General features: G+C 35.5%; 1 protein-coding gene and 1 pseudogene across 4 annotated transcripts in view; both read left to right on the top strand.

The window, feature by feature from the left end:
- Positions 1-24,059, top strand: part of FBXL4 (F-box and leucine rich repeat protein 4) — a 139,266-nt gene that overhangs the window by 106,951 nt on the left and 8,256 nt on the right. For all 4 annotated transcript variants that reach the window (XM_020998325.2, XM_020998326.2, XM_020998327.2 and 1 more), the window contains exon 7: positions 16,938-17,009. In XM_020998325.2, the coding sequence (XP_020853984.1) occupies positions 16,938-17,009 (72 nt within the window). The remainder of the gene's footprint in view (positions 1-16,937; positions 17,010-24,059) is intronic.
- On the top strand, positions 20,998-22,332 carry LOC144457913 (huntingtin-interacting protein K pseudogene; annotated as a pseudogene).

Below are 24,059 nucleotides of genomic sequence, written 5' to 3' on the forward strand. Positions count from 1 at the left end.
CCCCAAACCCCCACCCCTCCCACCCCTGTGAGGTATCACCCATGTTGGGAATCTGGGGTAAAGGCTTGATCTAAAGTTGTTTCTGAGGGAAACTGAGGAGAGCTGAGGCAACTTCCTGGCTTCTCTCCCCCATCTTGGGTCCACCCCTCCCTGCAGTTATTTTCAATGGGATTTCTCTTTCTATGTCTTCCTGCTGTGCTTTGTTGGTTATATAAAAAACTGCCGTTGATTTGTGTGGGTTTGTTTTATATCCTGCAACTTTGCTGAAGTTTTTAATTGTTTTGACTAGGTTTTTTTAAGTTAACTTTCTAGGACTCTCTAAATATGCCATCATATCATATGCAAAAAGTGATGGTTTTATTTCCTCAATGCCTATTTTTATTCCTTCCATTTCTTTTTCATCTTATTGCTATAGCGAACATTTCTAGAAACAGTACTGAATAATAATGGTGATAATGGACATCCTTATTTCATCCGTTATCTTATTAGAAAAGGCTTTTAGGTTTAGTCTCCGTTATAGATAATGCTTACTCTTGATTTTAAATAGTTATTACTTATCATTTTAAGAAAAGCTCCATCTATTCCCATGCATTCTAGCATTTTTAATAAGAATAGGTATTTTCTTTTGTCTAAAGCTTTTTTATGCATCTATGGATAAATTATATGATTTGGGTTTGGTTTTGTTGTTGTTGTTGTTATTGTTAGGGGCTTTATGCTTATAGTTTTCCTAATATTGAATTTTCCCTGCATCCCTGTTATAAATACCCATAGTCATAGTTTATGATATATGTGATATAGTTTCTATAATCCCTTGCTAGTATTTTATTTAAAATTTTTGCATCAATATTAGGGAAATTGGTCTGTAATCTTCTTTCTCTGTCTTTGCTCTCTCTGGTATAGGTATCAATACCATATTGTGTCATAAAAAGGTGTTTAGTAATATTCCTTTACCTTTTCTTCCCCAGACAATTTCTATAGTGCTGGAAGTAATTGTTCTTTAAAAGTTTGATAGAATTCACTTGTAAATCCATCTACTCTGGGGGATTTTTTTTCCTTAGGAAGGTCATTTATGGCTTCTTCAATTTCTTTTCCTAAGATAGAGTTATATAAGTATTCTAGTTCTTTTCCTGTTAATATTGGGTATTTTATATTTTTGTAAATGTTCAGCTATCTCATATAGATTGTCAATTTTATTGGTGTATAATTGGGCAAAATAATTGATCCTAGGGGGAGCTAGGTGGCACAGTGGATAGAGTTCTGGCCTTGAAGTCAGGAGGACATGAGTTCAAAACCAGTCTCAGACACATGACACTTACTAGGTGTGTGACAGTCACTTAACCCTGATTGCCTCACAAAAAAGGGGGGGGCCAAAAAAAACATTGATCCTAATAGTTGCTTTTATTTCATCTTCATTGGTTGTGCATTCACCCCTTTTCACTTTTGATACTGGTTATCTGATTTTATTCTCTCCTTTTTAAAAATCAAATTAGGCAGTTTTTTTATTTTTTCATAAAACTTAGTGTTATTCATTAGTTCAGCTTGTTTTTTTTTTACTTTTAATGTTATTAGTGTCTCATGATTTTTAGATTTCTGTTTTGGTATTAAACTGGAGGTTTTTAATTTGTTATTTTTCAAATTTTTTCAGTTACATGCCCCATTTGTTTATCTATTCTTTCTGTTATCGGTGTAAGTGTTTTGAGATATAAGTTTTCTGCAAGGTACTGCTTTGGCTTCATCTCCCAAATTTTTGGTGTGTTGTCTCATTTTTGTCATTATCTTTAATGAAAGCAATCATTGTTTCTGTAATTTGTTCTTTGAACCACTCATTTTTTGAAAAGATTAGATTTAGTTTATAATTAATTTTTTTATCCTGTGATTCAAAGTCCCTTACTGAATATAATTTTCATTGCATTATGATCTAGAAAAGGTATATTTAATATTTCTGCTTTTCTGCATTTGTTTGTAAGTTGTTTTTTTTTTTTTGATGAGGTAATTGGGGTTAAGTGACTTGCCCAGGGTGTTGTCTGTCAAGTGTCTGAGGCTGGATTTGAACTCAGGTCTTTTTGACTCCCAAGACTGGAGCTCCATTTGCTTTGCCATAGCTGCCCCTAGATGGTTTTGAGGTTTTTAATGCCTTAATATATGTTTGGTTTTTGTGAAGATGACATGCACAGTTTTCTATTCGCATTCAGTATTCTCCAGAGGTCTGTCATATCTGACTTTTCTAAAATTCTATCATCTTCTTAACTTTTTTTCTTGTTTAATGTATGGTTAGATTTATCTAGATCTGTAAGGAGATTAATTAAATTCCCCTCACTAGTATAGTTTTACTCTCTATTTCCTCCTGTAGTCATTTAACTTTTTCTTAAAGAATTTAGATGCTATGCCATTTGGGGGTGTGTGTGTGTGTGTGTGTATACATATACATATTCATATATATACATACATATATATTCACATATATTCACTATTGATATTACTTCATTCTCTGTGGTACCTTTTAGCAAAATATGGTTTCTTTGATTGTCTCTCTTTTTCCTTTTGCTTCCTTTTAGGCACAGAGATTCCACTACTAAGCATATACCTCAAGGAGGTCAACAACGACAAAAAGCTCCATATAAACCAATATATTTCTAGTAGAATTTTCTGAAGTAGCAAAGAACTAGAAACAAAGCAGATGTGCTTTCATTGAAGAATGACTGCACAAGCTGTAGAATTGAAATGTGTGTGTGTGTGTGTGTGTGTGTGTGTGTGTGTGTTATCATTCTATAAGAAACATTGAGTATGGGGGCAGCTAGGTGGCACAGTAGATAGAGCTCTGGCCTTGGAGTCAGGAGGATCTGAGTTCAAATTCGGCTTCAGACACTTGACACTTAACTAGCTGTGTGACCTTGGGCAAGTCACGTAACCCTGATTGCCTGGCTGGGGGGAAGCTGGGGAACAGTGAATATGATGAAAACAAAGAAGCATAGAAAGGCTAAAGTAAGTAGAAACAAGAAAAAATGTACAAAATGACTACATCAATGCAAATGAAAGAATTAAAACAACAGTAAAGCGATCAAAATTGAATACTGCAAAACTAAACTCCAATGACTTTGGAGTTTGGCTCCAAAGAAGAGATACAAGAAGGTGCTGCTCCCTCCCCACCCATTCCTTGCTGAGATAGGGAACTGTGGGTCTGGAACACTGCAGATAATGTCAGATTTTTTCCAATACATTGGTTAATGTGCCCAAATATTGTTTCTTTCCTTTTTTTTTTTTTGTTTAAAAGGATTTTTCTCTGGGAGGTGGAAGGGAGAAGAATGCATTAAGAAGTGTGGGTAATAAAAAATAATAATAAAAAGAAAAATGGGAAAGTGTTTAATTAGATATTTATATAATTAAATTCTTACATAGAATTTTAAAATAAAATCAGTGTAGTTCTTAATTTTTTAAGTTCCATGTAAAATGAATTTTAAATGCTTAGAAAAGTTGAAGTACTTTGAGAATTATTTAATTTTTTTTATTGTTTTGACAAGTTACTGAGGTGACTTTTTTCAAAAAGAATAAAAACTATATTTGCATCATGTATATGCTTGTGTGCTCTAAATTCTATTAACTTGGACCGTAATTGTCATAGTAGTGGAGAGAACTGGGGAGACCTATGTATATTAAAATGGAAGATTTAAAAGGCAAAAAAGAAAGAGAAAAGATATTTGATAAACCAAGGTCAAGGAGATGAGAAGGGATGAGATCAAAGTAGCAGGTAACTAGCATACCTTAGAAAAAGGAGGCCTCCTGTAAAAAGTCTTTTCTGATCTCAGTAACTGTTGGTGTGCTGTGCTCCCTTGAAATTTAAATTTCTTTGTATAAATTCTTTTTTATTTTGTTTTATGTCCTTTTTTTAAACTCAATCTGTGATTACTTTAGGGCAAGTCACTCCAAGTGAGGAACTTCCTCTACGAATGCAGATTGGCAGTATGATCAAAATTTATAGTCTTAAGAGAGTTGCTTGGGGCACTTAATGACTAAATGACTTACCCAGGGTCACACAGGGTGTATGTTTCTGGAGGTGGGACTTGCACTCAGGTTTTTCTGACTCCAAAGCAGGCTGTTCATTCACCACACCACATTGCCTCTCCTTGCATAAAGTGGACAATTAGATGCTGTTAATGGAATGGAGTAATTGTGAATATTCCTGGTATTTTTGTCATAGTACTTCTGATGTTTGCTGAAATATGATTCTCAAGTTTTCATTTGGAAAATGTGCTTTTTATACGATGTTATCTACAGGATGTATTTGTGATGCATTCAACACAGTGAAAATATTCTTGTGTGTAGTATTCTGACAATGAAAGCTTAATTTTGCTCTAATTCTTATCCTAAATTACTGATTTATGGAGCTATAAATGACTGTAATATGTAAGATACTATATAATAAGTTGATATTACACACATGCATATAAGTAGTGCTTGATTCTTGCTGCAGTGACTTCCAGAAACTGCATTATAGCACAGATCATCCTTAAGTGAATCACATTTGGACCACTGTTCACATTTTATTCCTGAGCAAGACTCAGCGTTAAGCAAATGCTACCAAAATATGTTATAAGATACAGCAATTATAAACTTTTAGAATAATTTAGACAATAAATTTAAATCCAGATCCTATAAAATGGGCATAGATAGTGACCAAAATTACACTTGTAAAAATAAAGACATAGCCAGTATAGACCCACAAATTGCCATCATAATTATGACCTTGATAATCTGATCTCTCTCTCTCAAAAACAACTGCCTCCTTACTTTTTAATGTGCGAACAAACCCACTTGACTCTTCCATCCTCTCAAGCTAAGGTTTTATACCATTATTCCCTTTAGCAGCAAAACTCCTAGAAAAAGCTATCTGCTCTCATTGCCTCCACTTCCTCTCCACTGTACTCTTTCTGAACGTCAGGATTCACAAATTTGACTCCACCATATTCCTTAGCCTGCACATCTAATTGATTGCCAAGTTCTTGTCAATTCACACTCTTTGGCATCTCTCATCTGTCCCCCTCTGCTCCCTCAAATGGCTACCAGGTTAGTTTAAGTTCATCACCTCTCACCTGGTTTGTTGCAATAACCTTCCAATTGGTTTGCCTACTTTAAGTCTCTTCCTTCTCCAGTTCGTCTTCTGTACCATTACTAGAGTGTTATTGCTTTTAGTCTCTTGATAGTGTCTTATTACCTCTAGGATCAGAAATAAACTCCTTTATCTTGGCTCTTAAAGCCCTTCCCAACACGATTCCAATCTACCTTCTCAACCTTATTATTATTTTTTATTATTTCTCTTCACCACTACTGCAGTCCAGCCAAACTGGCTTTCTTGCTGTTCGTCATTCACAGTATTCTGCCTCTAGTCTTCCTGAGGATTAGTCATCTGAATATCTCAGAAAATTAAGAAACACAGGAGAAGCACAAAAGAGGAAATAATGAAAAATAAAGGAGAAATATATAAAGTAAAAAACATACATAATATAAAACTGTTAAATAAAATTAAAAGCGTGTCCTTTGAAAATGCTACCAACATCAATTAACCTTTATATAATTTGAATCAAAAGAAGAGGAAGAAAAAACACATTAGCAATGTGAAAATGGACAAGTCAGTCACAAGAAATAGGAGGAATAAAAATTAACATCATCTGCTATACCCAATTATATTCCACCAGAACTGAGAATTTAAAAGAAATGGAGAATTATCTGCAAAAATGTAAAATTCCCAAATTAACAACATGTAATAAACATGTAAATAAATAAATGATAAAAAAAGTAACAACATATAATAAAGATTTTAAACAAAACATGTAATAAACATGTAAATAAATAAATGATAAAAAAATGTAACAACATATAATAAAGATTTTAAACAAACCAATTTTGAAAACTAAAATTGAATGAACTGTGAACAAACTACCAATGGACAAAGCTTTTGGTCCACTTGGGTTGATAGGTGAATTCTATCAATTTTTTAATCATTAATTCTGATATACAAATTAAAATTTAGAAATAAAATAATCTACCAAATTTCTTTTATGAAACAAATATAGTTCTAATACCTAAACAATCAAAGAGTAAGACAGAGAGAGAGGATTGTAGACCAATACCTCTCATTGATGAATATTGATATAAAAATTTCAAATAAAAGTTTCATAAAAATTACAGAGATATAACAAAAATAAGTCTTTTCTTCAGCTAAGTTGATATAGCATAGATATATCAACTTACAGCATAGATACTATGATGGCTCAGCATGAAACAATGAATGTAATCATGTTTAAAAAAATCCAAGTCATATAACTAAACAGTATATGCAGTAAAAATCCTTTAGTAAAGTGCAATTCATTTTTTAAAACTTTACAAAACATAGTCATAGGCTTTTTATTGTATGTGTAAAGGAAACCAATGTGTTTGAATTGCAAGTGCTAAAGGAGTAATGTGTAAGAAAACTAGAAAATTAGAAAGGGGACAATTTTTGAAGAGTTTTAAATATCAACCAGAATAACTTAAGTTTTGAGTCAAGGGGCAATAGGAGGCTGCTAAAGTTAGTTAGCTATATAGGTATGGTGGTTCCTATGTGGAAGATGGATTGAAGTTGGGAGAGGCTCAAGGCAAGCAGACTAAACAGGAGGCCATTGCAATAGTCTAGGCAAAAAGTAATGAGTACTTTGAGGGAATTGTGGGTGAATAGGTATGTAAGCTTTCAAAGAATCATGAGACAGGCACTTTATTACTTAGAGGCATATAAGTGTGTATGACTCCCTTACCTTCCGGTCATGCCCGAATACTGTGGTGCCTCAGGTATAGGGAGGGAAGTGTACTGCAAATAAAAGCCCAGGTCTCCTGGGTCTGCTTCTCTATCTTATTGTTCGTGCTGGGCAGATTCACAGAGGCTAAGTGGAAGGGGGCCTTTAGAATAAGTCATCATTCAGTGTGTGGTCTGGACTGTGACCCCTGCCTTCTTTATCAACCACAAGGACTCTGTGATTAGTAAAGTTTGCTAACCTTATACACCTGGATTAAATGGATTTTTGCTAGGCTGATAGTTTGCTGACTTGCATTCCTCACGCTAAATGTAGCTGAGCAAGCTAGGTCTTGGGTACATTGGAAAACTGACTGTTCATAGCCTTTGGCTATTTATTAATTGGGGAATGACTTGTATTCTTATAGATTTGACAAGGTTCTTTATATATTTTAGATATGAGACCTTTATCTGATAAACTATTTACAAATCCCCCCCCACCAATTTTCTGCTTTCCTTCAGATCTTTGCTACATTTGTTTTATTTGTTCAAAACCTTTTTAATTTAATATCATAAAAATTATCCATTTTATGCCTAACTTTGTTCTCTCTCTCATTTAATTAATAAATTGTTCTCCTGTCCATAAGTCTGGTAAGTAATATGTTCTGTGTTCTGATTTTTTAAAAAATCTCTGTATCTGGGTCATGTATCCATTTTGACCTTATCTTGGTAAATGGTGTAAGATACTGCTGTATGCCCCGTTTCCACCACACTGCTTTCCAATTTTTCCAGAAATTTTTGCTAAATAATTGATTCTTATCCCAAAATCTTAAGTCTTTACACTTACCAAAAATAAGCTTATTATGTTTATTTGCTGCTGTAAATTGTATGTCTGCTCTATTCCATTGATCTTTCTTTCTGTTTCTTAGCCAATATCAAATACTTTTGATAATTACTGCTTTACAATATAGTTTAAGATCTGGTATTACTAAAACTTTTTCCTTCACATTTCTTTTTATTATTTCCTTTGATATTCTTGACTTTTTGTTTTTCTAAATGAATTTTATTATTTTTCTAGTTCATTAAAAATTAGTAATTTAATTGGGATGACATTGAATATTATTTAATATTTTTGGAACAACATATCCCCTTTTTTCAACTTGTTAAAAAGAATGGATATTTGAGTAGAGAAAGGGAAAGGGTATTATTCAGATATGAAAGTGGCCTAAAAAATAAGAGATATCAGTAAGAATATTTTAAAATATCTTTGTCTAGTGATGATTCTCTGGTGGTTAAAAAAAAACCCAGTGCCTATCCATGCTAACAATTTTTTAAAAGAACAGTTCATGGAAATTATGATATGCTTTGGACTTGTGACATGTTAATTAATAGCAATAAAGAACTCTTTGCAAAGCATTTTTCAGTCTTGACAGAATGGAATCAAGTACTTTATTCTGTATTGGTCATCAATAGCTATGTGGTATTTTTAAATTTTATGTAGTTCATACGTTGGAAATATTTTCAAATGTCCATTCTGGGAAAGGATGTTTAAAAAATATCCTTATTAAGAGATAGAGACATCATAATGCAAGCAGAGGAGTTATCTGAAGACTGATCAATGGTAAAAGCAGAAAAGAGAAATCAGGTGAAGTAATAAATGGCTTATAGTTGAATCATTACTTAAGACCTCACCCTTCCTCCAAAAAACAACAGATGAAAGCATCTCCTTTTTGCATTAGGATTTTGGCAGGAATCTGCTAATTATGGCTCAAAGGTAGCTGAACAAACTAGCATTATGTCATGAGAAGGAGGAACATGGCTATAGAAATAAGCCTTATGCATAAGCCCCAAGAGACTGAGCCCACCAAAGTGGTTAGGTAGAGCAAAAAGGTAGTTTGACATGAGAGTTAGGCATAAGAACTACCAGCAGGAATGATAGAGGAGTTTGTGCAAAAACTTTTCAATTTAATGTAATCAAAATTATCCATCTTGCATTTCATAATGTTCTCTATCTCTACCTGGTCATAAATTCTTCTGTTCTGCATAAATCTGACAGGTAAACGATTCCTTGCTCTCCCAGTTTGCTTATAATATCAGCCTTTATATCTAAATCATGGACTCATTTTGACATTATTCTGGTATATGGTGAAAGATTTTGGTCTATGTCGGGTTTCTGCCATACTCTTTTCCAGTTTTCCCAGCAGTTTTTGTCAGAGTGACTTCTTATCCCAGAAGCTGGGGTCTTTGGGTTTATCAAATAGTAGATTAGTATTGTCATTGACTACTGTGTCTTGCATACCAAATCTAGTCCACTGATCCACTACTCTATTTCTTAACCAGTACCAAGTAGTTCTGATGATTGCTGCTTCATAATATAATTTAAGATCTGGTATGGCTAGGCTACCTTCCCCTGCATTTCTTTTCATTGATTCCCTTGACATTCTTGACCTTTTGTTATTCCAAATGAATCTTGTTTTTATTTTTCCTAGCTCTATAAAAAATCACTTTTTGGTAGTTTGATTGGTATGGCACTGAATAAGTAAATTAGCTCAGGTAGAATTGTCATTTTTATTATATTAGCTTGGCCTACCCATGAGCAACTGATGTTTTCCCAGTTATTTAGATCTGACTTTGTGTGAAAAGTGCCAATACAACCAACATTAGGAGGGAAGCAGAAAACTGGGAAAGAATTTTTACAACCAGTGTCTCTAATAAGGGCCTCATTTCTAAAATATATAGAGAACTAAGTCAAATTTATAAGAATACAAGTCATTCCCCAATTGATAAATGGTCAAAGGATATGAATAGGCAGTTCTCAGATGAAGAAATTAAAGCCATCTATAGTCACATGAAAAAATGCTCTAAATCACTATTGATTAGGGAAATGCAAATCAAAACAACTCTGAGGTACTACATCACACCTATCAGATTGGCCAACATGACAAAACATGTAAATGATAAATGTTGGAGATGTGGGGGAAATGGAACACTAATGCATTTTTGGTGGAGTTGTGAAATGATCCAGCCATTTTGGAGAGCAATTTGGAACTATGCCCAAAGGGCTATAAAAATGTGCATACCCTTTGACCCAGCAATAGCACTTCTAGGACCTTATCCCCAAAGAGAAAAGCCCCACATGTCCAAAAATATTTATAGCAGCTCTTTTTGTATTGACAAATAATTGGAAATTGAGGGGATGCCCATCAGTTGGGGAATGGCTGAACAAGTTATGGTATATGAATGTAATGGAATACTATTGTGCTATAAGAATGATGGGTAGGTGGACTTCAGAAAAACCTGGAAAGACTTGTATGGAGTGATGCCGAGTGAAGTAAGCAGAACCGGGAGAACTTTGTATACAGTAACATCCATGTTGTGTGATGACTAACCTAGATAGACTTAACCCTTCTCAGCAATGCAAGGATCTAAGACATCTCGAAAGGTCTCATGATGGAAAATGCTATCCACATCCAAAGAAAGAACTATGGAGTTTGAATGCAGATCAAAGCATACTATTTGCTAGTTTTTTCTTGTGTTTTGTTTTGTTTCCTCTTTCTTGTGGTTCCTCCTATTGGTTCTAATTCTTCCTTACAACATGACTAATGTGAAAATATGTTTAATAGGAATGTATATCTATATCAGATTTCATGCCATCTTGGGAGGGAGGGGAGGAGAGGGGCAGAAAAATTTAAGACTCAAAAGCTTATGGAAGTGATTGTTGATAAATTAAAATAAATTAATAAATTTTTTTTTTAAAAAAGAATGATAGAGGAATGAAGATCTCACTTCCAGCAAGTATGTGGTGTTAGAGAAATGGTTCTCAATTCTCAAAGTCATCAGAGAGAATGAAATTTTCCTTGAAGGAATGGAAGTTCTAACATTGGAAAATCGAAGAGAAAAATTAATCTTAAGAGGAAGAGGACATTCTTTAAATCTGTATGCATGAGTTTGAAGGGTAGGAGAATATGACAGAGAAGGAAAACAAAAACAAAGACATTGAACATTTAGAGCTCTGTAACCAGTATGAAGCCTTCCCACAAAAGCATTAATTTTCATCTTCTGAGGAGGAAAGAGATTGTTGGACTACAGCAAACAATTACTTGAATCCATATATGACACTACAAACATAGATGGCACTAATAGAGAGGTCATTGCTTTTGGGGCAGAAGAAATAGTTGCTGGAGACTGTGTGTAAAGTGTACTGAGGAAGAAAGTCAACTTGATGTTAACAATAATTAGTTATCCTAGCTTGTCAGGATACAAATGCAGGATTTCACAAAAACGGCCTCCCAGGACTTTACAAAATTGGGAAAGTAATAGCTACCTAAGAGGATGGTATCTGATAACAGGATTTGGATTTCTGGAACATAATTTAAAATATCCTGGTTCTTGATAATGGAAAAAATGTATTTAGCAAAGATTATTATTATATATTTTAAAACCAAATATGGAAGGAAAGAGAGAATTGCCCACTTATATCTGCCATGCCAGATACCATAGAGTAGCAGATGAGACAACATAAAGAAAATTATCAGCAGAAGGGGTCAGTAATTCACAGGTCATAATATCTAAGAAGAAACTCAGACACAAAATCTTTGACCGAAAACAGCTATATATGAATGCATAAACTCTGACTAATTTTTTTTAATATGAACTAACGATTCAGTGCCATGGAGCAAATTTGACCTCATGGGTATTTAAGAGTTCTACTCCAGTGCCTCCTTGGCTGGGAGGTGACTTTGAATTCTCAAAGAACATCCCATCAGATAATAGTTTCTAATAGGTTTTACTATTCTGGAAAGGTTTTGTCCCAATGACAAATTGTCAAGTTTGTCAAGTTTGACAAATTGTCAAGTTTCCAAGGACTGACCTTGTTAAGAAGGGAGATACAAGCCACTAAGTGATGAATTCTTTGACTATGGCAGGCCAGGAAGCATGTAGGGGGTGTGTGTGAAGAATTAGGGGAAAAAGACCTTCAGTCTTGTGGAGTCCCGTTTGTTGTCTCCTCATTTCTCACTAGCTACATTGCTTTTGTGTGTATTTTGACTTTTTCATTATGCCTTGCTGCTCCGAGGAACATGTCATTGGAAAATCTTATTATCTTACCAGATTGAATCAACTTTGATACTCATATTACGTCAGTACTTTTTGCCCGTCTGATTGGACCCTCTAATTGGAGAGTTGAACCAGAGGCTCCATTTAATGAAGGGATCCAGCACAGTCCTCTTCCTATTTTCCATTAGCTGCATTGATTTTGGATTTCTTTGAACATCTCCATAATGTCCCTAGAGTGGTACCTTCCCTCTTCAGCATCCCTCTCCTCCACTGACTTTCAGCTTCCTTTTGTGTGTTGTCTTTTCCCATTAGACTGTAAGTCCCTTGAGGGCAGGCACTCTTTTTATTATTTGTATCTTCACTGTTTAGCACAGTGCCCAGCACATAGTAGGTGCTTAATAAATTTTTATTAACTATTGTCTGAAGTGATGGTATGGAACACTATATATTAGGTCAGTCTTTTTGAATGTGGTAATTGGGTTTGTTAAACTTCTTTTATTCTTTGTTACAACAAAAGGTATCAAAAAAATTTTAAAAGAAAAACTTCATTCTCTTCTTTTCTCTATCCATCACCCACTGAACTCACATAAGAACCTAGAGGAGATTTTGTAGGCACAGGCTTGGATTAACTATATGGTTATTTATGGTGCTGCATTGTTTCTCTCTCTCTCTCTCACACACACACACACACACACACACACACACACACACACACACACATGCACACACCCCTTAAAAATATTATTCACACCTTTCCTTAGCAATGTAATCTAGTTCTTCCCAGCTATTGAATAAACACTTTAGAAGTTTAAGTACTAATGAATTTCCAAAATAGAAGTCAATCAGAAACTTTGTATGTATTATAAAGATATGCTTTAGCAAATTTTTCTTCATTTATTATATCTCTGCAATTCTTGAAGTTTTGAAAAATGATTGAATGTAATAACGCTTGAAATTAGTCATGTGTGTCTCTTAATATTTAATTGGTAATGTGTTACAGGCCACTTATACCTCCCATGTGCCTTTTCATTACCCTTTGAGTGATTTGCAACTTTATTACTTCAAAGGTCATGTTATTCAATAAGTTATAATCATACAACATCACCGGAAGATACCTACTTGTTTCTTGCTAGTGCTGTCATCAAGGATATCCTCATTTCACATATAGATGACTTTCAAAGGTTTATATAGATGGGAGAGGAGGCATAGGTTTGTAGTAATTGATTTTCTTTTGGTCAGTTTTTTTTTTATATTAATAAGGTTTGAGATTTTTACATGCGTTGGTACCTTCCCTTCTTCAGATATCTTTTATATCAGTCTGGTGGAACAACCTTCACAGGTTGTATCTCCTACACATAGTACAATCCTATGGTAATTTTTCCCATCTTTGGTCTCTTTAGTACCATTTCTACATCCAGTACTGTGATGTTAAGGTCCAATTGGGACTTTTTACTGTTCTTAATGGAGAAAACTGTTTGTTAAAATGTTACTTTATAATCTTTTACATTTTTATTGTTTGTTATCCTCCTTCGATTTTCCCCTTGAATGTCCTTGAGATGGCTTTGCTTAGTTCTTTCTTGCCAAGTTTTCTTAAATTGGTTTTACCCTACACTACTTCTTTTCTTTATGAGACAACACTGCTCATCATCGTACATTATACTTTTTAAAATACGATCTTAAAGATGAGTTTATGTTGCCCTTGTAACCTTTTCCTTCCATTTGGCGGACGTTGAATGTTCACTGCTTTATGGGTTCTTTTGGGCTCCTTGTCAAGTCAATTCAACAGCATTTTCTTTTCTTTTCTTTTCTTTTTTGTTGTTATTACTTTTTGAGTTCTAGGTTGCTTCCCTCCTTCCCTCCCAACCCCGTATTAGGGAAGACCAACATTTGGTAGAGATATGTATATATGGAACCATGCAATATATATACTTCCATATATCAGTTCTTTCTCTGGAGATATATAGCATTTTCCTTCATAAGTCCCTTATAGTTGATTCAAGTTATATTACTCAGAATAGCTTAGTCATTTACAGTTACTCTTTGAACAATATTGTTGTTATTGTATACAACATTCTCTTGGTTCTGTTTGTTTCACTCTGTCAACATTTATTAAATGTTTACTATGTGCCAGGTATTGTGCTAAGCACTCGATAAAAAGAAAGGTAAAAATAGTTCTTGCCTCAAGGAACTCATAGTTGAACGAGATAGACAACATGCAAATGGATTATACAAACTGCATATATACATACATATACATACGTATACATATACATATATACACACTCACGCACAAGCTAACTTGGAAGTCATCTCAGAAAGACTTCTTACAGAAGGTAGGTTTTTATTTGAGACTTAATGGAAGCCAGGGAAGCTCTAAGGTAGCAAGAAGTGGGAGTATTCTAGGCATGAGGGACATTCAGTGAAAATGTAAAATTGGAAGATGGGCTGTCTTGTATAAAGAACAAGGAGGCCAGTGTCACTGGGTCATAGAGCATTTGCTTGCTAAAATTTATACATAAACTTTAAAGTATTTCTAATTGATATTTTATTGAATTTTATTCCCCAGTAGAGGGGAATAAAGCATCAGAAGACTGGAAAGGTAGGATTGATATAATATTGTGGCAATTAATTTACTTTGATTAAGCTGTTGGTATGAAATTATAATTGCAATTAATGTGCATTAGACTCTCCTTGAGCTCATTGAGAGCAAGAATGGTTTTTCACCCTTCTTTGTATCCCCAGTACTTTTCAGGGTCTGCCACATAGTAGGCACTTAAGATCCTTCCCATGCCACAAAGAGAGATCAGAGTAGGCTTTTGTGAATGGTATACTTCAATAACCCGTAAGTATGATATAACTTACTGTATGTTATTTTTCTTTTTTTTAACAAAAAAAAGGTTTATTCTGATCTTTACTTCCAGATTTAACTTAAATATTTATTTTTAGGAAGTGTTCATTTCCTTAATTTACGTTTTCCTATTTATAAGTGGCATCTTTTTCTAAAATTCTGACTATAAACACCAAATTAAACGGGTGTTTTCATACACATATTAGAACCAAACCTCTCCCCCCAAAAAAAAACCAATTACATATGAAACTGAAGCTTTCTATTATATAGTTTGCTTTTATTTTTAAATTTAAGATGTAACTTTCAAAACTGTCCTGCTTGTCTGTGATTCCTCCTGACCTTACTTCTGTTCCCTTCTGTGCATTTTAAATGCTTTGATGACTCACTTTTCTTTCTCTTTTTCTGTTGCCTTATCTGTAGTCTCCCTCTCCCTTCAGTCCTCCCCCTCTCCATACTCATATTCACACACAATCGAAGAGGAAGAGGAAAAAAAAAAAGCTTACCTATATACAGAATCAAGTAAAACAAATACATATATTGGAATTGATGTCTTTGAATAAAGTTTTCCTCAACCTCAAAATATATGAAACTTAGGTAGTTTCAGAATTTTTTTACATCTCCAAGTTCAAATTGAAGTAATATAAAGCATTAAAAAGAATTCTGGCATTAACATTTTATAAAAGAAAAAATGGCTAATGATTATTTAGAATCCACCAAATAAAATGTGTTTGTACTTCAGTGTGCCAGGCATCTGTGATTCTGTTAATATGGACCTTTCTGTCAACACAGATCACAATTCATTTTCTGCCTTGGTTGAAAAATTAATTATCCTATGAACAACCTGCTAATGATGCTCTTTGAATTTAGTTGTACTGGCCCTTGGACAACATTTTCAGTCTGTTATCTGGCATGTGTACAAAGCTTTCCAACTTAGAAGGACCTGTGAGTTTGTTCTCTGTCATAAAGTAGCCTTCGAGCACCACAGATTACCTCCATACTGTGATGAGGCAGTTGAGTTCAACTCTAGGTGAGGCTTCAGTATATATATTCCCTCCAGTGTTAACATTCTTACAAATGCTTCAGACTGTAGCTGGTGGTGTAGTCTGTGTTGGTACTAAGGTTTGTTGGAACTCAAGTAAAACTATAATAGATAAAATTGCCAAGAAATTCCTAACATCAAAGTGTTAAAGTGGAGTTTGTTTAAAAAAAAATACTTGATAGTATTCCTCAAGGGCTTGCATTTTTTTTTAAATAAGCTTATTTTGTTTGAAGTGTCTCATTAATTTCTCTTCAGGGAGAATCTTAACTGGGCTTCGACTAGGTGTTTATACCACACTTTTTCAAGCGACACATTCTTTTAAAAAATAGTGATATTTTTCACAGTTCCAAAAGACTTAGAAGTGGTTAGGCAAAGATTATAAAATATGATAACTTTGTTAGCAAGGTGTAGTTTTTTGTTTGATTTATGTGAAATCCTAAGAATTTTTGCTATGTCAGAATACTTTAAATAAACTCTAAAAACACTTTTAATATTATGGAAAGGGGATTAAAACTGAAGCTTGATTTGAATTGTTTTGTATAAAGTTATATTTTTAATATTTAAAGATAATTTTAAATGCCAGGCCCAAGCAATAGTCTAATGTAACTTTTGGTTTCCTTAGTGGTAAGATACTTTTCCTTGTATAAAACAAATGGCGCTTAAGTGACAGAAACATGACTGTAAAGTACGCATTATATTTGTTTCAGTCAGCATGTTCCTAGTGACAGGTGCTCAATGGTTGTTGGTATCCTTGTCAGCAAAGGAGAATCCTTTGACATTAAAGTCCCCAGCTCAATCCTGATTCATCGTGACTCTATTGGCAGTTCCATCAGGCAGCAACTGATCAGTGAATGTCAGAGCTGCTGCTGTTCTTCAGGGATGTCACCAGCCCTCTGTGTTTTTTGGCTTAGCCTTACTTGTTGTTCAAACTTACCAGACTTTCAAACAGTTTTCCTTTGGGAAATGAGCTGAGAGGTCATAGGGAATGTGGGTATCTTCAGGGCATGCAAAACCATATCCAAAGTGACTTACATTGAGGCTTGTAATGATTACCTTGACTCTAAGCCAATCAATGGTTGGAGCACCTGGGGACTCATTAAATGGCATTTGTGGTTTCTGGAACCTAGGTTTTGAGCTATATTTCAGGGAAAGTGGTGACAGTCTTTCATGTCTAATTGACCTCTTCTCTTTGTTTCACTTTCCATATTTGCCTCTGATGGGGTCCCCAATGGCAGCAAACAGCGCTGCTCAGCATTTTGAACTTCTGTTCAGAGCTTCAGCACCTCAGTCTGGGGAGCTGTGTAATGGTAAGTATTTGAACATATTCTCACTCTTTTTCCCTTTTGTGTGCACTACCCACCCCCAACCCTGCTATACATTAATGGTAAATTATTTTCTTTCATTTTCCTTCCTGCCCACTTTCAGATATTTCTTTTAAAGTTTATATAAAATTGAAATGTTGATGATATTATACAAGGGAGGCAGCACAGCACATAGTAAGTGCTTAATAAATGCTTCTTAACTGACAGAATGGTACAGAAATTAGGAAGACTGTTGGACTCAGAATCAGCCTGATAAGCTTAGATCTATTACGTGTGATCAGAGACTTTAGGCAAGTCATTTAGTCCCTCTGGGCCTCAGTTTCCTCATCTCAAAAATTAGGAGATAGGACTCAATTATAGCTAAAGTCCCTTCTAACTCTAAAATTCTGTGATTCTAAGTGAAACTGAAAGAACCTATTAATGACTTTCCATCCTTTTCATACCGATTATGTGAGGGAAGAAATATAAATGATATGAAATCAATTCATTCTCTTTCAAAGGATAGTGGAATTCTATTGTGTATACTAGTGGACCTATATATAGCAAAAAATTCCATGCTTACCATGAGATAACCCCATCCTTCATTGTAATATAGGACTAGATGATTCCTCCCCCCCCCAAACAATTATTCGTTGGGCACACCCAGAAAATGTTTTTGGTTTTTAAATTCTTAGAGAAGGACCCTAAATGGGCAGTTTGGAGGTTCACAATAGCCACAATGGTACCACAGACTTGAGATCCCCAAATGATCCTTAAACCTTGTAAAAACCAAGAAAAGATGACCTGTAGCAGCTGTGAATCACTAGTCTGGTTCTGTTCAGCAACCATATCCATAAAAGGTCTCTAGAAGATTCAGAGCTGCCAAGTGGTGGGGAATAGAGGACAAAGAGGCTGCATGCCCTTTATCCTTCAAACTCTTAACAGAGAAGCTAATTTTATTACCATATATAGGTTCAGGCCTGTCAGAGACTCTTTGGCCAGTTTTGGTAATGGAAAGGAAGAATATAAAGATCCATATGTCGGTACCTCCCTGATGTGACATCAAGTCAGTCTTTATGTTGGACTGACTCTGACCTTGTCCCTGGGAACGACTTAGCATCTCAGCTCTTCCATGGCTGGGCCTTCTAACTTGTACCCTAGTCCTCTGGTGACAGAATGCTTGCCAGTCTTTTGTCTTGCACCACAAGTCTTCAAATATCTAGGTTTTTGAATCTGATACTAGACTGCTATCCTCTAATGCTAATGATAGCTAGTGTCAAAAAAGTTTGTTCCTACTGTATACCTTTATTAACATCCTTCTCTGTTTCTGCTTAGGTTGACACCCTGGATTTTGGTCTAGTTTTAGACTTTAAGCTAACAATACTAACATCCAGCTTGCCCTTTCTCCCTTATGCTCCGCTGTCAAAGTGATCTTTCTAACCTGCCATGCCCTCCCCCAAAACCTTTTCAGTCTTTGCATACCTTATACTCTCCTCCCCAGACCTGAACATACTCTGTGATTCAGTGACACTGACCTTGCTCTTTCTCTAACATCTCTCAATTCCAGGGATTTTCACTGGCTGTCCCTCCTACATGAAATGCTTTGCTCCCCTGTCTATGTCTCCTGGCTTCCTTCAAGTCCCAGCTAAAATCCCATCTTCTATAAGAAGCTTTTCCTAATCCTTCTTAATTGTAGTTCTTAATTCTTCCCTCTATTGATTGTCTCCAGTTTATTCTGTTTATAGCTTGTTTGTTTTTAAATGAGGCAATGGAGTTGCCCAGGGTCACACAGCTAGTGAATGTTATTATGTGTCTGAGGCTGGATTTGAACTCAGGTCCTCCTGACTCGAAGGCTGGAGCTCTATCCACTGCGCCACCTAGCTGCCCCATGATTAGCTCATTTGTACTTAGTTGTCTCCCCCAGTAGACTGTGAGATCCTTGATAGCAGGAACTGTCTTTGCCTTCCTTGTATCCCCAGTGCTTAGCATAGTGCCTGGCACATAGTAAGTACTTATTAAATGTTTATTGACTGACTGTGCTGATTTTCCCAGTTTTCAGGTCTACTTTTTTCCGCCCTAAAATAACATAGCCCAGTTTGTATTCAGGTTGAGATCTCTGGCCTTTTCCTGACTCTGTGTATCTGCCTAGGTTCCTTAGCCTGTCTTTATTTGATCTGACATGTAAGGAGAGGGACTATGACTTATTTATATTTGCAACCTCTCCATCCTTCCTCTTCCTCCCCCCACTGGTACATTGAATATAATGAGTGCTTAATCAACATTAGCTGTATGACTTGAATGACTATATGAACAAATGAGTGAATTCTGCTTCTACCTAAGACCTAGGAATAAGAGTTACATCCAGTGGTCATTTTCATAGGCTTCTGAGTAACGCTGCAGGGGCCTGCTACAGTGTATTTATGTATAGCTAATACTGAAGTGAAAAGTAATCTGGCAGTGGCTATATTTCGTCTTGGCAGTTCTGTCTTCTTGCCTTTGGAAGGATTCTTTTGTGTTTTTGCATTAGTTGAACTACTAGCTTATCCCCAAATTGGATATTGTTACTACTGTGTTTTGTTTCCTGGTACACAAGCACTAGATAATTACCAAAATGATACTTTCACCACCACCTATAAAGTGATTCTTTCCTGACAGTGTTCCAAGGTATGTTTGTCTTTGAAATGCTGCTCTTACTCAACATACTCCAATTCTTCACTAAGTAACTGTCATCTCAGTTTACCAAAAAAAAAGTCTTTTTTTTCCATTTAAACCCATTTGACCAGGGCAGTGAGATAAAGATATGCGTTCACCTATATTTGATCCCATTATATTCACACTTTTGGTGACCTTGTCTTATTGCATAACCTATAAGCTGGTTCTGAGGAAAAATTTCCAGAAGTCTCACAGCAGTCTCCAAAATTCACCAGTATGGTAAGGTAGACAGCACTTGCTACCAGTAGCTTAATACCACATTAATCTTAGTTTCTTGCGTACTAGTTTGCAAGAAGGTATGTTAGCATTCTTCATTTCTGACATGCTTCAGAGAACATAAGATTTTCATTGGTGAACCATATAATGAATTGTTAACATCTCAGGAATGAGCCTTTCAGATAATTTTACAGTGTGATGGAGTCCACAGAGCCTCCTCTCTTTTAGCTTTGCTTTTGAGAACCTAGAGCCAGCCCCACACCTTAATATAGCATTGGAATAGCACTAGTGAAGGTATTATCATGTTAATTTTATTTTTTGTGTTGTTTATGATCACATGTAGCATTTACTTGGTAAAGACTGGTTCTTGACCTCTTTCCAGGTCAATTTTCAGACTAACACACTATATTAACTATGAAGGATTAAATTTGTTTCATATCTTCTATTGAATATCTTTATTGTACCCACTATAAAATAGATTGTTGGTCTAGGATTAGAACTTAAGCCCTGTTGGACACGCAGAAAATTTTAGTGTTGAGATAGAGTTAGGACGTTGGCTCTGATGAGCAGTTGATAAGCAGCAGAACTTTATATTTGGAGGAAAACTTAATCTGCAGTCCCAAAGATATTATGTAGATTAAGTCTTTGCAAAATAATTTTACTTTTAAAATGAGGACCGAGACAAAGAGGGTAAGGCAGAAGAAGGTATGAAATTGTACCTGCATATACTCCGAGCTGGTGTTTATTGTTATCCAGGTTCCTGAAACATGAAAGTTGAGTTGGGTATGGAGCACCCTAACTCATTCTTTTAGTGAGCTCCACACTGAGTGGTGAATAAAGCCATCAAAATGTTTACCTCATAGAATATTCAAATTTCTCTTTATATCTAGGATCACAACTAAAGGTTAGAGGGCAGGTGGGGATGATAGTTAATATATCATCCTTGAATATTTTCTGAAATTAATTTTATTTCCAGAAGCTGAGTTGACAATATTGTAATGAAAGTGAGTTCTAAACAAGCCTTCATCAGTGATCAAGCTAGTCAGTGTCATTTTTTTTTTATCCTTTGTTTTACAGTGACTGTAGTATCAGTGAAACTCTTTGGAAAGGTCTCAGTTCTTAATAGGTAGAAAAAGATTATAGACTTTTCTGACCCCAGAGAGCTCAGAATCAATGTCAGCCTGGAGGAGTTGTCTTTTGCAGTACCCTGGGTATCTGCACTTGGCCTATTTCCATTCAACACTTTAATCAATGACTTGGAAAATATATAGAGGACATACTTATGAAATTTTTAGATGAGATAAAGCTGGAAAGGATAACTAATATACTGAGTAAATGAATTAGAATTTCAACAGATTGAAATAATGGGTTAAAACCAACTGTAAAGTCTTGCACTTGGGTTTAAAAATTCATAAGTACAGGATGGAAGAGAAATAGTTCATGTGAAAAAAAGAAGCCTAGGGATTTTAGTGAATTGCAAGCTCAATATAAATCTACTGTGATTTGGCAACCAAAAGAGCCAATACAATCTTAGGCTGCATGAACAGAAATGTAGTTTCCAGAGTGAGGAGATAATAGTGCTACTGCCCTCTGAGGTTTTCAGAAACCACATGTAGAATATTGTTTCTTGTTCTGGGCACGGCATTTTAGAAGTAACAGTAACAAGATGGAATACCTCCAGAGTGGAGTAACCAGGATGGTATGAGGTCATGAAACCATGCCCTAGGGAGAGCAATTGAGGAACAGAAGATGTTTGTTGTAGACAAGAGAAGACATAAAAAAGGAACGTGGCATAGCAGAAAAAAACATTTGATTTGGAGATTTAGAACCCATCTGTGAATTCTGGGTCTGTTGTTTATTACTTCTGTGACCTTGAACAAGTCATGTAATATCTCATGGCTTTAGTTTCCTGATCTTCAAAATAAAGGAATTGGGGGGCGAGATGGCGACCGAGGGCGATGTGGAACTGGAACTGGAGAACGAACCGAGTGGCCCTGAGCGGCCGCCGGAGAAGCTGCGGAAACATGACGGTGGCGCTGCCGATCTGGAAGGAGTGACCCACGATGCAGAAGAGAAAAAGATCTAGAGCTCCAACCTGGAGATGGCGATGTCCGCGATTGGAGACCGGCGGTCCCAGGAGCAGAAGGCCAAGCAGGAGTGGGAGAAGGAACTGGCAAAAGTTACAATCAAGAAGGAAGATCTGGAACTAATAACGAATGAGATGGAAATCTCACGGGCAGCAGCAGAATGGAGTTTGTGAGAAGACATGGGCAATGTAGTAGAAGCTCTTATTACCCTTACTAACTAACTTTTGAATGACCACACCTTGGTGGATTTATTTATTGGAATAAAGGTGTCTTTCTTTCACCACCCCCCCAAAAAATAAAGGAATTGGATTAAATGATCTCTTCCACTTCCAGAACCTATGATCCATGATATGATAGCCATCTTCAAAAATTAAAGAATAGTAATGTGAAAGAAGGAATGAGCTTCCTTTGCTTATCTCAGACAAGTAGAATTATGACCAATGGGGAGATGTCACAGGGATACCATACCCATTTTTATTCAATATAAGGAAAACTTGCTAACAGTTTACAAAGATGAAATGGACTGCCTTGCTAAGAACTTGGTGATGAGTTGGATTAAATAACTTCTGAGTGCCCTTCCAACTCTAAAATTCCATTATATTCTTATCATCTCTTTCTAGTTTAAGACTTTTTCTGTGTAGCATACTTTGTACTACTCATGGCAATTAAATAACTTCCCCAAAGTTGTGGGAAGTAAAAAATACCTTCTAGAATCTTAAAGATTTAAGGAACCTTAGAGATAATTTAGTTAGGAAGATTCATTTAGAGTTTGACTTACCTAAGGACATGTAGCAGCTTAGCCAGGACCACAGCCCTACTCTGTCCTCCCAGTTTAGGCCTCTTTCTTCTATACTGCAATTTGGCCAGTTTTAGCCTTCTTCCCTACCAACCTTTTAATGTATCTTTTAGCAAGTAGTAGTTTCTATGCTGTCTTCTATTTGGCAGCTATGCTAAGTAGCAGTGAAATAGCCCATTGACAAAACAAGGAGAAAAAAAGTAAAGGGAGAATTTTAATAGGCTACTCACTTGGTAATAGGCCCCTTTATAAATAAAAGTTGGCCATATGCTCTGTGTTTTGACAGTTCTAAAAACATAGTGCTTACTTCTGAAGAGATTGTCTATGGCCATTCTTTTACTTGGTTCTTATATAATGTTTCATCAGTAATTATACTGTAGTATTCAGCTCATTTTTTGCCTCTGAAGGATATCCGTGCCCAACTTGGAAGCTCTTGCTAGTGCGCAGCAGGCAACACCATATCAGAAAGGGAACTACCTACCAGTTTGACAATCAGAAGACTTAGCTTTATATTCTTGTGTTTGATGCCCACTAGTTGTGTGACCCTGGTCAAGTCCTTTCCTCTTTGGACTTTTTTTTTCTTTCTGAAAAGTAAAGTAATGAAACCTGACCCTACAAAAATTGTTTTTAAAAGTAATAAATATGTGAAAATCAATGCGATGATAAATATTAGAACTCTGAGCTTTTAGGAGAACAAGTACTGTATAATTATTCCCTACTTCTTCAGAAGTGCTACCGGAGGTATGTGTGTATGTACATGCATGCGTGCTTACGTACACACATATCTTCACAACTTAAAAATGTTTGGTTTGATTATCATTAGACTTCAGTTTCTTCAGATCACACCTATTTTTCATCCTGTTAACATTTCTTGCAGGTTACCTTTGTTGAAGTGAGGCAAGATACCAATGGTACATTATCAGTTGACTATAAATTGCTAGAACCTTGTCACATCAGTCATAGAAAACTCTATATTCAGTACTGCCCATAGTTCTGATAGCAACTCATTTTGCATGCTATTTAAGATCCAATGGTTACAAATTCAACCTTATCAAAACTATTCTATTAATGTTAAAAATACATTTAACTTAAATAGAACTTATTATATGTAGGTTCCTTCACTTAAGGGAACAAATGTCTTATACCCCATTTTGCTTTCTGATTCCATTTTTTCTTTGACTCCCATTATAAAAAAGGAAATATTCTGCTAGGAAGAATTTTGGCCTGTAGTTGTAACAAAAAAAA

This window comes from Phascolarctos cinereus, unplaced genomic scaffold (assembly GCF_003287225.1).
Source record: "Phascolarctos cinereus isolate Bilbo 61053 unplaced genomic scaffold, phaCin_HiC Scaffold_5;HRSCAF=322, whole genome shotgun sequence".
In the NCBI taxonomy this organism is placed as follows: domain Eukaryota; kingdom Metazoa; phylum Chordata; class Mammalia; order Diprotodontia; family Phascolarctidae; genus Phascolarctos; species Phascolarctos cinereus.